Source organism: Pantherophis guttatus, chromosome 4 (assembly GCF_059756535.1).
Source record: "Pantherophis guttatus breed Tessera chromosome 4, ASM5975653v1, whole genome shotgun sequence".
Lineage (NCBI taxonomy): Eukaryota > Metazoa > Chordata > Lepidosauria > Squamata > Colubridae > Pantherophis > Pantherophis guttatus.
The window spans coordinates 32,722,219-32,737,457 of record NC_142066.1 but is presented as its reverse complement, the minus strand read 5'-3'; the positions used below and the strand labels follow the sequence as shown (position 1 = coordinate 32,737,457).

Sequence of the window (15,239 nt, the reverse complement as noted above, 5' to 3'; positions counted from 1 at the left end):
CTCCCCCACCTCCCAGAGCAGTAGCTTGGGCATGTCTCATAAATTCACTTTCCCAAACAACATATTGCATTGAAGTCAACATCATTCGGAAAACTTGCTTCCAATCTTCAGGAATCATATTATATCCATTTTTTATTCCTTTCACCAAGCCTCTAGTAAAATTACCACTAATACCATAATCAGTAATAGCTTTTTTTAGTTCTCTTAAAATTTGATAAGGCAGTCCTTCCCATTCTGCAATCTGCTGTCCTGCCAATTGGCCCTGGCCCTGATGATATTGTACAGGACATACAGACAACAATAATTCAGCAATTTCTTCCCCAGGCATGAAGGAATCCTGTTTACAGGATTTCACCATCTTCTGAAAAGACTGAACAACAGAGTTAAAAGGTTTAGCAATCTGACCTGTGTCAGTAGGAGCTGAAGGAGGCAGAATCACATATTCTGGAGAGGAAGGAGGACAGACAACAGCATTGGAATAACTTGGAGGTGAAGGAGTTAAAAGAGACAGTTCAGTATTTCCAAATTTTTCCACTGCATATCTACATAAATGCCATACCTGCAAAATCTCTACCTTAGCTCTTGGTTCAGCATGCAAAACTTTCCCAATTTTTTCCCAATCAGATAATCTTAAAGATCCCTTTTCTGAGTACCATAAACACTTATTTGCAATCTCTTGGACCAGCCTTAAGAGACTGCTTTGTGGCACATCAATGTGATTTTTCTTAAGTAAATAGCTTAATTCTTCAGCATGCTTTCTTTGTCCCTCAGAAAGCGAGGCCCCCATTACTTACAGAAACCTTTAAATGGTTGAAGAAGCCACAAAGGCTGTCTGGTGCACCAAAGTCCTTGCTGGACGAAGTAAGGGTCCCTGTTCAGGCGCCACTTGTAGAATGACCACACACAAACAAAGGTTGAGGATGTATGTGGTGATTTTATTGTCTTACATAGTGACATTATATAGTTTGTTACTTTCAAGTTACAGAGTACTTGGCAGCATCTCATTGGCTACAGAATCTTCCAGGTAACTAGAGTCTTTGGTTAACCATTACTGCTTTGCTTAAGACTTATAATGTTAGACTTTAATTAAAGTCTAATACACATATATCCCATTTCCTCTCCTGCTGTTCCTCTTATTTACAGAGTTAGGGTCTTAATGCCTACGTGCAAATAACCTTCTTTATCTGAGGTTTACCATCCAAGATAGGAAAATCCCTGCACAAATGCAAACTGCAGACCCCTACAGCCATCTATGTCTAGTTTCTACAATTTTTCCAGCATTGCTTAATCATATTATCATCATAATGATAGGAGCTAGAAATATATGCTTTAATAATAGTAACAACAACAATAATAACAATATGAGCATAATTGAAAGATAGAAACCAGATGTACTGTTATTTATGCTGCCTGGTTGAATTGTAACACTGGCTTGTACTTTGGGGAAAATGCCTTAAATGTAGCAAAGAGGCTATTTCGCCAATTAAAAGGCCTATGTTGTTTTAGTCAACTTAATAATAAATGCTAATTGTCAATTATATGGATTATTAGTTAATGCAGACTAAGCAACAAGTTTTTTTTTTAATTCAGTGATGTTTTACTCTGGAATAAGTACATGGGACAGAGGAAAATTATAGTGTTTGAAGCTAGCAAAATTTGGCTGTCTTTATAAGGAACAGAGGAATCACTTTTTAATAAAAATTATTCAGACTGAAAATTAAATCATTTGGGGGAACTGCTTGTCTTTTTGATTATCAACTACAGGTAGTCCTCGAGTTACAGCAGTTCATTTAGTGACTGTTCAATGTTAGAACGGCAGTGAAAAAAGTGACTTATGACCATTTCTCGCAGTTGTGACCTTTGCAACATCCTCACAGTCACATGATCAGAATTCAGATATTTGGCAATTAGTAGATATTTATGATGGCTGCAGTGTTCCCGGGGTCATGTGATCCCCTTTTGCAATCTTCTGGCAAGCAAAGTCAATGGGGAAGCCAAATTCACTTAACAACTGGGTTACTAACTTAACAACTGCAGTAATTCACTTAACAGCTGTGGTAAGAAATGTCGTAAAATGGGAAAGTCACTAAACTTCTCACTTAACAACAGAAATTTGGAGCTCAATTGTGATTGTAAATCGAGGACTACCTATACAATTCTTATCATTCCTGACCTTTGATCTGGGAAGATGGGAGTTAGAATCCCAACCACAGCTAAAAAGCCACTAGTTCTTTGCTTGTAGCATCTGCAAGGAAATAACTAATAATTTGTGTGAGATAAACTTCATCACACAAATGTCCTGACTTATGAATTTATATCAGATGTCTTAACCCAAATATTTACTTGGGTCATTTGTGTGATGATACCAGATGTTGCATGTTTGGGTATCAGTCACATTTGCTGTAGATGCTATTGTCCCTGCTTTGGATAAAACTTCAGATTGTACCTTTCTGTTTACATGTTATTATCATATGTAAGGTATGTTATTACAATGAATAATGTAAATGGAGACCTAAATATAGCAATAACAAAAACATTTAGACTTATATACCAACCCATAGTGCTTTATAACAGTATCTGGGTGATTTACAATGTCAGCATTATTTGCACATTGCCTCCAACTATCTGGGTCCTCATTTTACCGATGTTGGAATGATGGAAGGCTAAATCAACCTTGAGCCCCATCAGGATCAAGCTCCAGACTGTAGACAGAGTTTGCCCACAATACTGTACTTTAACCATGGCACTACCAGATCTCTCTGTTATCCCAAATATTATGGGATTACAACTAGAGTTTCTGACAATATGGCCCAAAAGAAATAAGGTGAAGTCTTCAAGCAGAGCTTGACTCGTGGCGATTTAATGGATAAATGGCCCATCATTGCATTCTTCTGTGATGACCTTTGATTGCTTAATCTAGTTTACAGTTCCTATCTAAAATACTAACCAAGCTTCACTCCTCTTTAGCTTTCACAGCTAGAGCAGAGGAGCCAGGTGCTGCAATAAATCCTCTCCTATAGAAAATGAAGTCTCAAAACATCTGGATAGATTTAGGTTGAGAAGGGCTAGCTAAGAAAATCTGAGAGAGGAGACCACTTTAGCAGGGACATTATCTGCTGTGTAAAATAAAAAGAAAAGGCTCTTCCATGGAAGTGCTTATTGGAGTATGTGGTGTCTCAAAACCAAGAAAGTTTTGGTGTATTCGGGTCTTTTCCTGTGTAAGATTATCTTGGGAGTATCTTGAGAGTATCTTGGCGACGTTTCTATGAAGTCCCACTCGTCATCTTCGAAGCCGAAGACACCAGCCTGAAGATGACGAGTGGGACCTCGTCGAAACGTCGCCAAGATACTCTCAATCTTACACGGGAAAAGATCCAAATACACTAAAACTTGCATACATCTACCCGTGAAAATCTACAAAAACAAATGTGTGTGTGTGTGTGTGTGTGTGTGTGTGTGTGTGTGTGTTTTTTTCCTCTAGCCAGGTTTTCTCTACATAACCAAGGTTTTTCTGCAGCCCCAGCTCAGTAGAATCACATCCACTCGATTCTGGGCTTTTTTCTTTTCTAACAGCTAGCATGCTCTTCCTGCTAGGTTGGAGACCTATATAGATCCATTTCTAGCTCGTTTGCTTTCATCAGTAGGCCACACCCACATCTTATGTATCCTCCCTGTAAAGGTATAGTATCTATTTTCTTACTTCTTCATAGGGTTTATGTGTGTTTTTCCTCTAGCCAGGTTTTCCCTACGTAAACCAAGATTTTTATGCAGCCCTAGTTCAGTGAAATCACAATCCACTAGTTTCTAGGCTTTTTTCAGGCAGCCAGCAAGCACCCTGCTGCCCATTGGGAGACTAAGGAGACTAAGATAGATCTATTTCGGACTTATTAGTCCTCATCAGTTAGCCACACCCTCATCCCATGTATCCTCCCTGTAAAGTATTTGTTTACCTTTCCTTTCGTAGGCCTCCATGTGTATTTCTCTTTAGCCAGGTTCTTCCTACGTAAACCAAGATTTTTATGCAGCCCTAGTTCAGTGAAATCACAATCCACTAGTTTCTAGGCTTTTTTCAGGCAGCCAGAAAGCACCCTGCTGCCGATTGGGAGACTAAAGAGACTAAGATAGATCTATTTCAGACATATTAGTTCTCATCAGTTAACCACACCCTCATCCTATGTAACCTCCCAGTAAAGGTTTGTTTTCCTTTCCTTTCGTAGGCCTCCATGTATATTTCTCTTTAGCCAGGTTCTTCCTACGTAAACCAAGATTTTTATGCAGCCCTAGTTCAGCGAAATCACAATCAGGCAGCAGGGTGCTTGCTGACTGCCTGAAAAAAGCCTAGAAACTAGTGGATTGTGATTTCACTGAACTAGGGCTGCATAAAAATCTTGGTTTACGTAGAAAGAACCTGGCTAAAGAGAAACACATGGAGGCCTACGAAAGAAAAGGAAAACACACACACACACACACACACACACACATACACACACATATATATCTTTTTCTTTTTCGTAGGCTTTTATGTGCATATTCTTTCTAGCCAGGTTTTACCTACGTAAACCAGGGCTGTAGAACAACTTAGCTTACGTAGATAAAACCTGGCTAGAAAGAATATGCATATATATATATATCTACACACACACACACACACACACACACACACACACACATATGAATATAAGTTGGCTGATCATGGTTTATTGAGTCAGCAAAGCTACATGATGTCTATAAACAGTTTGTATTTTCTTTTATTCCCACATCAAAGCAGGTGCCCAGACTCCCAACAGAGCAGATCCCCAGGTGGGATTTGGAGAAAGACCCAATGGAGCAGTGCAGCATTTGGCTCCGAAGAGGATACGCATAAGAGAGAAACGCCACCCTTGCATTGAATGCGGGAAGCGATTTCGCTGCCAGTCAGAACTGGCCCTACATCAAAAAGTCCACACCCGGCCCAAATCCTATCACTGCGCTGAGTGTGGTAAACAGTTTGGTCGATCTTCACATCTCACCAGGCATCAGAAAACCCACATGAGTGAGGAATGCCATATCTGCACCGAATGTGGCAAGCGATTCCGGTGGTCCACGGAGCTAGTCATCCACCAGAGAATCCATGCCATTGAACAGCCGCACTACACCATGGATGCTGACACTTTGTGTCAGTGGCCCTCCGAGTTCAATATAACCCAGAATATTTTTACAGTTGAGAAAGCCCCTCCCAATGGTGATATGGTAAAACCTCATACAGTCAAGAAACCTCACCTCTGCCCTGAATGTGGAAAAGGGTTCCGGTGGCCCTCTGAACTCGCTACTCATCAGAAAACTCACAACAAGAACAAGCACTACCTCTGTCCTGAGTGTGGGAAAGGGTTCCAGTGGCCCTCGGAGCTGGCAGCCCATCAGAGGACCCACGCAGGTAACAGTTTGTCTCCCATTGCTGATTGTGAGAACAGCAACACCCAGCCACCTCATCACCCTCCCTACCCGCGATCTGGCATGGCAGAGAAACGCCATCTCTGCGGAGAATGTGGCAAGGCATTCCGATGGCCGTCGGAACTCGCCACACATCAGCGTATCCACACAGGGGAAAAACGCTACTTCTGCACAGAGTGTGAGAAGGGGTTCATATGGCCATCAGAGCTGGCGGCTCACCAGCGAACCCACACTGAGAAGCAAGCTTATCAGTGCATGGAGTGTGGGAAAATATTCCATGATCTCTACAGTCTCGCAAGACACCAGAAGACCCACTTGGGAACCAAGGTCTATCCTTGCACCGAGTGTGGGAAAACCTTCAGTCGGCAATCCCATCTGACTCGGCATCGGATCACTCACACTGGTGAGAGACCCTATCCTTGTACCGAGTGTGGAAAACGTTTTGGACGACAGTCTCATCTCACTCGGCATCTAAGAATTCACACAGGAGAAAGACCCTATGAGTGTGGTGAATGCGGAGTGAGGTTTAGGCGGAGACACAGCATGATGTACCATCAGCGGATCCACTTGAGAGAGTCCAGTGGAGGTCTGGACATGATAAACCCTCATAACCCAGAAAGCCTTGTTGATCCTCTCCAGAATCCTATCCATGTCACAATTTGACATGTTGGGTGGTAGGGAAGTAATTTCAGAAGGAACATGGGATGGGTGAGTGGGACACTTTGATCACAACATTTGGAAGGGATTCCCGTGGTTGTATTATTTCACCAGGTTCTGTATCACAGGTAGGGTCCAAGAGGCACACATTTCAGGATTCCATACAGCCTGGCAGAGAATGCTAGCACAACAGGGCCTATGAATTGTGTAAATGCTGTAAAGGATTCTGGGACAAGATGCCCACACTGTCCTCTGACCATGAGTTGCTTTGGGCTGAAAAGCAGGGCTGCCCCCAGAAACACATCTGGTAACTTGTTGGCCACGTTAGCCCCGTGGTCCTAATTTTAGATCTGGCTCCTGCAGAGCTTTGGTAGCGGGAAAGAAACATTTGATAACCAGATTGGGTATCCCCTTGATGCTCTTAGCAAGCAGAACAGTGTTTGTTCCCTGGAACACATGCTTTGGTGGGGTGTTGGACAGAAACTGCTTTTCTCACTTTCTTCACTTCTTTCTGTGGCACATGTGGGTAAAGTCGGGATGGTTTTGATGAGAGAAGTCTGGGGCCATCATGTTGTTCCTTGCAGGACAGGGCACTCTGCTTTTACACTGTTCATATGTAGAAAGAAATCAGTAATACTTTCCCCACTCTTATGCTGTTGCAGTGGGGAAAGCTGACCTTTCCCACTTTTTAAAATAATAATAATAATATAATAATAAAAATCTCTTATGTGCAAGAGTCTGATTTGGAATGAAATCCAACAACCTGTTACTTCAGTGGCAATTCTTCATTTCTACCAATCCTCCCAAGGCAAAGAAATCAGCTAATCTATTTTGAAAGACAACATGGCAGGCTCTCCAAAGATACTTTTTTTGAGATACTTTCACTCTCCACGGCACTTTTGTTTTTCCTTTCCTCTTTTCTTGGGAAATCTGGGGTGAAATTTCCTTCCTTCCTTGGGGGCCAAATTACTTTTTTTTTTTTTAAAGAAATAAGGCAGTGTTGGGCCTTCAGAGCAGGAGCTCTCAACCGTGGCAAATTTCAAGTATGTGGACTTCAGTGCCCAGGTTTGGGAATTCTGGGAGTTGAAGTCCACACATCTGAAATTGATCAAGGTTGAGAAACCCTGCTTTAAAGTAAAAGAAAAAGCACATCCATTTTTCACTATATTGCTGTAGCTTTTCCCCCATCTGGGACTCTGCAGATGTCTAGAATTGCATTTTTAACCTTAGCCACCACGGTCATGCTTTTGGGGTGATGTGAGTTGTAATCCAACACATAGAAAGATAGCAGTTGTAGGAAGGCTGAACTTATTTTTTGAGAGTATTTATCAGTGTTTTTTCTTTAATCCAATAAGGCCTTGAATTTAAAAAAACTACATTGCAGTACAGTAAAATCACTATAAAATAACAGCTGGACCAAGCTGTCGTTTCACCATCAACTAACATTAAAATTATCAGAGATGATGAAAGGCTCTAAAACCTACAATACTTCTAAAATGTCATGAGGAATGACAATATCCACACAGCCTCCTCTGGAAGGAGATCCCGAGTGATGGTTCTATAGGGGGGGGGGAATTTTGGTACCTCCCAACGTAGCCTCTTGGAGAGAATGTAATCCAGCACATAGAAAGATAGCAGTTGTAGGAAGACTACACTATTATTATTTTTTGAAAGTATTTATCAGTGGAGGTTTTTTTTTTTTAAATGCAGTAAGTCTTGAATTACAAAAAACTACATTGCAGTACAGTAAAATCACTACAAAATAAGATGGACCAAACTCGTTTCACCATCAAATAATATTAAAGTTATCAGAGATGATGAAAGGCTCTAAAACCTACAATATTTCTAAAATGTCATGAGGAATGACAATACCCACACAGCCTCCTCTGGAAGGAGATCCAGAGTGATGGTTCTATGGGAAAAAATATTACTTTTTTTTTGTACCTCCCAACATAGCCTCTTGGAGGGAATGTAATCCAGCACATAGAAAGATAGCAGTTGTAGGAAGACTGCACTATTATTATTTTTTGAAAGTATTTATCAGTGGAGGTTTTTGTTTTTTTAGTTTTAAAATGCAGTAAGGCTTGAATTAAAAAAAAAAACCTACATTGCAGTACAGTAAAATCACTACAAAATAAGCTGGACCAAGCTTGTTTCACCATCAACTAATATTAAAATTATCAGAGATGATGAAAGGCTCTAAAACCTACAATATTTCTAAAATGTCATGAGGAATGACAATATCCACACAGCCTCCTCTGGAAGGAGATCCAGTGATGATTCTATGAGTAAAAAATATTTTTTGTACCTCCCAACATAGCCTCTTGGAGGGAATGTAATCCAGCACATAGAAAGATAGCAGATGTAGGAAGACTGCACTATTATTTATTATTATTTTTGAAAGTATTTATTAGTGGAGGTTTTTGGTTTTTTTTTTAAATGCAATAAGGCTTGAATTTAAAAATAAACTACATTGCAGTACAGTAAAATCACTATAAAATAACAGCTGGACCAAGCTGATGTTTCACCATCAAATATTAAAATTATCAGAGATGATGAAAGGCTCTAAAACTTACAATATTTCTAAAATGTCATGAAGAAAGACAATATCCACACAGCCTCGTCTGGAAGGAGATCCAGAGTGAAAAATTCTCCAGGAGAATTTTTTTCTACCTCCAGCATAGCCTTTTGGTGGAGGGAATGATTAGAGAGGTGAAGGGTGTGGGTTGGAAAACAGATGTTGCCTTAACCTTCTAGCTCTGCATTTCTGAAATGGTTCAATCCTATGTTTATTTACTTAGAATTATATTCCACTCTTTCAGGGTGGTTTACTCCCTAAAACTATTTGAACATAAAACTAAGAAAGGAAAATATTTGGCCTCTAGATAGGAACAAAAAAGAATATATTTTTTGTGACTCTGTTATCAAATGTGGGCGGAGTTTTGAAACTGAAATGAAAAAGGTCCTCTCAGAAGAGTTGGAGATGAAAGGCTACACTTTGTGGCAGTTTTTGTTCTAGATCTTTCCCCCCCCCCTCTGTATTGGCTTTGTAATGATAAGGGAGAACTCCCCACCAACATTTTTTTAAATCCGTCTTTGAAAGTATGGAATCCCTGAAAAAAGCATCCTTTTGGAAATAACTTCAGAATAAAGAACTTTCACAATTAGTGCCTTGTGTGTGCGGTTTCTGAAGAGCAGACTAACTTCAGGCTGTGGGCCTTGCAGAAACGAACTAGATGATGGTTCATAAAAGTCAAGAATATATTTACTCCAAGCTGCGCTTTTTCGCACTAATTCTGCATTTTCTGTTGGCACTCATTTGGTTTGTTGAAAGAGAATTTGCTTTCTTGCAGAGAAATTCTCTTCTTGCATTTAAGTGAAATTGAACTGTGTTCCTGCAGTCATTGACTGTATTTAACCTATTAAGCATTTAACCTGGTTACTGAATTAACCCATTTGGGGAGGGGATGTTGCACAATACAATAAATCCTAATCCTACCAAACAGCTCTGGTTTGCATACCAACTGATCTGTAATCTATAATTCCAAATCGTCTTTTTTTTAAATATTCCTGTTTGTTTCTAAGGATGCTTAGACGGTTATTTATGCAAGAGATTCCTTGGACTAGTACCTTGCTGAAGTCCTGCACTGAAACACCCATAATTTGTAGAAAAAGGTCACCCTAGTGGAAATTATGAGACTATTAACTTAATATTTCTGGAGGACACCAAGTTAAAGAAACCTTAATATATTTACCTCATACGATTCAAAAACTGCCATTAGAGGGAGCTCAAGATTTTCAAAAGAAACTGCTTCATCCTCACAATTTTAGACAATCATACAGTAGTTTAATATATTACTTTTTAAATTATTCCCTACTCTTCCTTTCAACAGAACAACTTTGACAACAGTAAGATATAGGGAAACTTCAGGTAAAATGCTAGAAAGTGTATCATGAAACATTCCATCATAGCATTAAAATGAGGCTGGATGCAAAGAGTTGTTATGGTCCATTGAGGCAACCTGGTTCCTGGTGGCTAAAGGATTAAATCCCTGCAGTTTTTATTTTCAGAAATGATTTGCTACTGTCTTCTTCCTAAGATTGAGAGACTGAACCAAGGTCATTGACAAAACTACCACTCAACATCTCCAGGCTCTTGATCCAGCAATTACATCATACTAACTCAGATAGCGTACAGAAATCCTTAACCTAAAAAATGCTAGTCTAAAAAAAATTCTTCAAAATATATTTGAATTACAACAAATGGATGGGATTTGTAGCTGATTCTCTTCAAGTTTGCATTTTGATGGAATTTTCTTCTCCAGTACTTTTTACATCACTTAAAACTTTAATCTTTTTTTTTCACATTTACTCAGATACTGCAATTTAACAGTCAAATAATTATTAATTATTAACCACAGTTGAGCCACTTCAAATCTAACTTCAGCAAACAAAAAACAAAGCAAAAATCTGTCTGGCATGGAATACTCTGCCTCTACAATTAGCACAGAATTCAGTTAATTGCTGGTTTATATATATATATTTATTATTTTTTATTTTTCAATTTATATACCGCCCTTCTCCCTGAGGACTTAGGGCGGTGCACAGCCAGAATTAAAAACATGAAATACAAATATTAAAAACAATTAAAATCTATATAAATTTGGCCCAAAATTTAAAAAACCACAAACCAATTAAACATTTAGAAATTTTAAAAAATTTCTTCCTAAGCCAGCCCGGCTTGCTGGAAAAAGTGGGTTTTAAGGGCACGGCGGAAGGCACTGAGGTCTTGGATTCTCCTTATCTCTGGGGGCAGCTGATTCCAGAGGGTAGGTGCCCCCACAGAGAAGGCTCTCCCCCTGGGGGGTCACCAGCCTACATTGTTTGGCTGATGGCACCCTGAGGAGGCCCTCTCTGTGGGAGCGCACGGGTCGCTGGGAGGTCGTCGGTAGCAGCAGGCGGTCTCGAAGATAGCTAGGCCCTATGCCATGGAGCGCTTTAAAGGTGATAACCAACACCTTGAAGCGCACCCGGAAGACCACCGGGAGCCAGTGCAGCTCGCGCAGGAGCAGTGTTACATGGGAGCGCCATGCTGCTCCCATCACTACCCACGCTGCTGCGTTCTGGACCAGCTGGAGCCTCCGGGTGCCCCTCAAGGGGAGCCCCATGTAGAGAGCATTGCAGTAGTCAAGGCGAGAGGTGACGAGGGCGTGAGTGACTGTGCACAGGGAATCCCGATCAAGAAAGGGCCGCAACTGGCGAATCAGGCAAACCTGATAAAAGGTCTCCCTGGTTACAGCCGTCAGATGTTCCTCCAAGGACAGCTGCATATCCAGGAGGACTCCCAGATTGTGAGCCCTTTCTGTGGGGGCCAAGGACTCGCCCCCAATAGTCAGTGATGGAGTCAACTGACTATATCGGGATGCCGGGAGCCACAGCCACTCAGTCTTGGAAGGGTTGAGCTTGAGCCTGTTCCTCCCCATCCAGATCCGCACAGCCTCCAGGCACTGAGACATCACTTCAAGGGCATCGTTGGGGTGGCCTGGGGTGGAGATGTACAGCTGGGTGTCATCAGCGTACTGATGGTATCTCACCCCGAAGCCACGGATGATCTCGCCCAGCGGCTTCACATAAATGTTGAACAGAAGGGGCGAGAGGACCGATCCCTGCGGCACTCCACAGACGAGAGGCCTCGAGGTCGACCTCTGCCCCCCTACCAACACAAACTGCGACCGGTCGGAGAGAAAGGAGGAGAACCACCGCAATACGGTGCCTCCCACCCCCAACTCTTCCAGCCGGTGCAGCATGATACCATGGTTGATGGTATCAAAAGCCACTGAGAGGTCTAACAGGACTAGAACAGAGGAGCAACCCCTGTCCTGAGCCCTCCAGAGATCATCAACCAACGCAACCAATGCCGTTTCCGTGCTGTGCCCAGACCTGAAACCCGACTGGAACGGATCTAGATAAGATGTTTCCTCCAGGAATTGTGGAAACTGTCGCGCGACCACACTCTCAACAACCTTCGCCATGAAGCGAAGGTTGGAGACAGGACGATAGTTGGCCAATATTGCCGGATCCAGGGACGGCTTCTTGAGGAGAGGCCTCACCACCGCCTCTTTCAAGGCAGCGGGGAAGTAACCCTCACTCAACAAAGCGTTGATAATACCCTGGAGCCAGCCTCGTGTAACCTCCCGGGAAGCCAGTACCAACCAGGAGGGACACGGGTCCAGTAAACATGTGGCCGTACTAAGTCTCCCCAAAATCCTGTCCACATCATCGGGAGTCACAGCATCAAACTCCTCCCAGATAACATTCTCAAGACTATTCCTCATCACCCTGCCCTGATCTACCCAGTCAGAGTCCAAATCCCCCCGGATCTGAGCGATTTTGTCATACAGGTATTGTCCGAAATCCTCCGCCCTGCCTTCCAGGGGATCCTCCCGCACTCCCGGATGGAGCAGGGAGCGGGTCACCCTAAACAGGGCGGCCAGACGATTCCCTGATGATGCAATAGAGGCGGAAAAGTAATTAAACTTTGCCGTCTTTATCGCCACTAGGTAGGTCTTAATATGCGACCTTACCAGTGTTCGATCAGATTCAGCGAGACTGGCCCTCCAACCGCTCTCCAGGTGTCTTTTCCGGCGCTTCATTTCCCTCAGCTCCTCAGTAAACCAAGGAGCTGCGCAGGATCGGCACCAGGTCAGAGGCCGCAAAGGCACGACTCGGTCCAAGGCCCCACCAGCCACCCGATCCCAGGCGGCTACCAGGTCCTCAGCCGAGTCATGTGCTAGATCCTCAGGAAATGGCCCAAGCTCCATCTGGAACCTATCAGGATCCATCAGGCGCCTGGGGCTCCGCCTCCCTGCGGCGGGGTGTAGCGGTTCGAAGGTCCAGGCGAAGGAGCGAGTGATCTGACCATGACAAGGGTTCCATGTCTATATCCCCTATAATAAGATCACTCAACCACTGGCGAGAGACAAAAATCAAGTCCAGAGTGTGTCCTCCCCTGTGGGTGGGGCCATGAACTAGTTGGGTCAGGTCCATGGCCGTCATGGAAGCCATGAACTCCCGAGCCATCTCAGACGTTTCACCGATGGACGGCAAGTTGAAATCACCCATGACCATAAGCCTGGGTGTATCAACTGCCACCATGGCTATCACGTCGAGGAGCTCGGGCAGGGCCAAGTAGCAATCATTACAGAAAGACGATTTAACAGCTAAACATGATGCAATCTGACACCTTCAGCAAACTTCCAGCAATTTCTTCAGGAAAATACTTGTTTTAACTTTCCCAGGAAACATGACCAAATATAGAGGAATGTGGTACAAACTTATGTAGCTGAAGAGTAAAGATGTTTTCAGCAAGATAAATGTTTTGTGTAGACATCACAAAATGCAAATTAATGAATGCAAAATTCTAAAACCAAGTGCTTATGATGATTACTGACTCATCTTGAACTACATGTATTGCAAAGTAATATTTTTATAGACCGAATTCTTCAATCATGGTTTACAAGTAGTTGCAAGAGTTCATCAAAACTGATCTTGTTAATCAGATCCTAATTTGTTCAGCCTCCATACTGAGCAGTTTTTGTTGACAGGTCAATGTACGAATTTGTGCCTAAGCAGCCATGAAGTATTTTATTTCCTAAGGTCCTTAGAAATCTACAAAATGACTTGGCTCATCTAACTTATTGCCCAACTAGGCAAACACATCTTGGGCAACAGATAAGCACTTAATGGTTACAATGGATCCCTTTCCTAATCCCAATCATTTTTCCAAATACCATCCTTGCTAGCATTGTATAATACACCCCCCCCCAAGAAAATGCTAGTTTGTTGGACTGTGATATTGTTGTCCCAACAATATTTTTATTCTAGGAACACTGGATTTGCTGTTGGCAAGATAAGCAATCTTTTTTATCAGCAAAACAAGCAATTCTCGTCTACACATCACATTTGTAATCAACAAGAAGCTATTTTAAATTAGTTTATGTACTTCCTGCTTCTTGCCCTCTCTATAATTCCCTGTAATTCAGATCATAGGGAAGGGTGAGTTTACACTAGCATCTTCCAAGCTCAGCAACTTTTAAGATGGGTGGACTTTAACTCCCAGAGTTCCCTAGCCAGTCATGAAGTCCACCCATCTTAAAGTTGCTGAAGTTCAGAAATACTGCTATAGTCAGTGCAACATGACAGAGTGGTTAATCAAAAGTCCCCATTAAATACCTCATCAATATCACCATCAGTCTCTCTGAAGGAATTCTCAATCTGGGGTCTCAGGTACCTCATTAGGACTTACCCAGCTGGCATCCATTTCCAAGAGTCTGATTTTATATATTTATAGTATTTAGCTAGCTTGTTTGATGTCTCAATTACAGAAGTTACTCTCTGTAGCTTACACATTTTAATGAAAAAAAAAAACAACAACCCAAGACTTAACAAACACAATGAGAACTCCAAGTAATAATTTTATCTTCCAAATACAGATAGTCCTCAACTTACAACAGTTCATTTAGTGTCTGTTGAAAGATACAATGGTACTGAAAGCAGTGACTTATGACTGTTTTTCATATGACTGTTGCAGCAACCCCATGATCACATGATCAAAATTGGCAACTAACTCATATTTATGACGATTGCAGAGTCCCAGGGTCACGTGATCACCTTTTGTGACCACCTGAGAAGCAAGTCAATGGAGAACCCAGATTCACTTTACAACTATATTACTAACTTAACAACTGCAGTGATTCACTTAACAAAGGTGGCCAGAAAGGTCATGAAATGCAGCAAAACTCACTTAACAGCTGTCTTCCTTAGCAACAGAAATTTAGCACTCAATTAGGGTCATAATTGAGGACTATTTGTACCTGGATATCTCCTTGCAGTGACTCAGCAAATCTCTTGTCAGATCATTACTTAATACCATCTGGATCACTTTAAAAAGAATTCCTAACAAATGCAGTAAGATAAATATTTCGTTTTGCAACTTTTATTCACACAATACAGGCTTGAACATATCCAGAATTTTGTAGCACATGCACGATATGGGAAGCCAACACCCAGAAAGGCAACCAAGCTGGCTGAGAATTTCAGAATTCCTTGGTCCATCACATTTGGAGATCACCATTTCTGAAAGCTAATTATGG

General features: G+C 41.9%; 1 protein-coding gene across 8 annotated transcripts in view; it reads left to right on the top strand.

Moving 5' to 3' along the window:
- Positions 1-9,254, top strand: part of LOC117669169 (uncharacterized) — a 46,706-nt gene extending 37,452 nt beyond the window's left edge. For 4 of the 8 annotated variants that reach the window (XM_087891904.1, XM_060692748.2, XM_087891903.1 and 1 more), the window contains 2 exons: positions 980-1,024; positions 4,766-9,254. In XM_087891904.1, coding sequence (XP_087748030.1) covers positions 980-1,024; positions 4,766-6,093 — 1,373 coding nt within the window. In that variant the 3' untranslated portion in view covers positions 6,094-9,254. The remainder of the gene's footprint in view (positions 1-979; positions 1,025-4,765) is intronic. The other 4 variants (XM_087891907.1, XM_060692752.2, XM_087891906.1 and 1 more) reach the window with 2 other exon arrangements.
- The last annotated feature ends 5,985 nt before the right edge of the window (positions 9,255-15,239 follow it).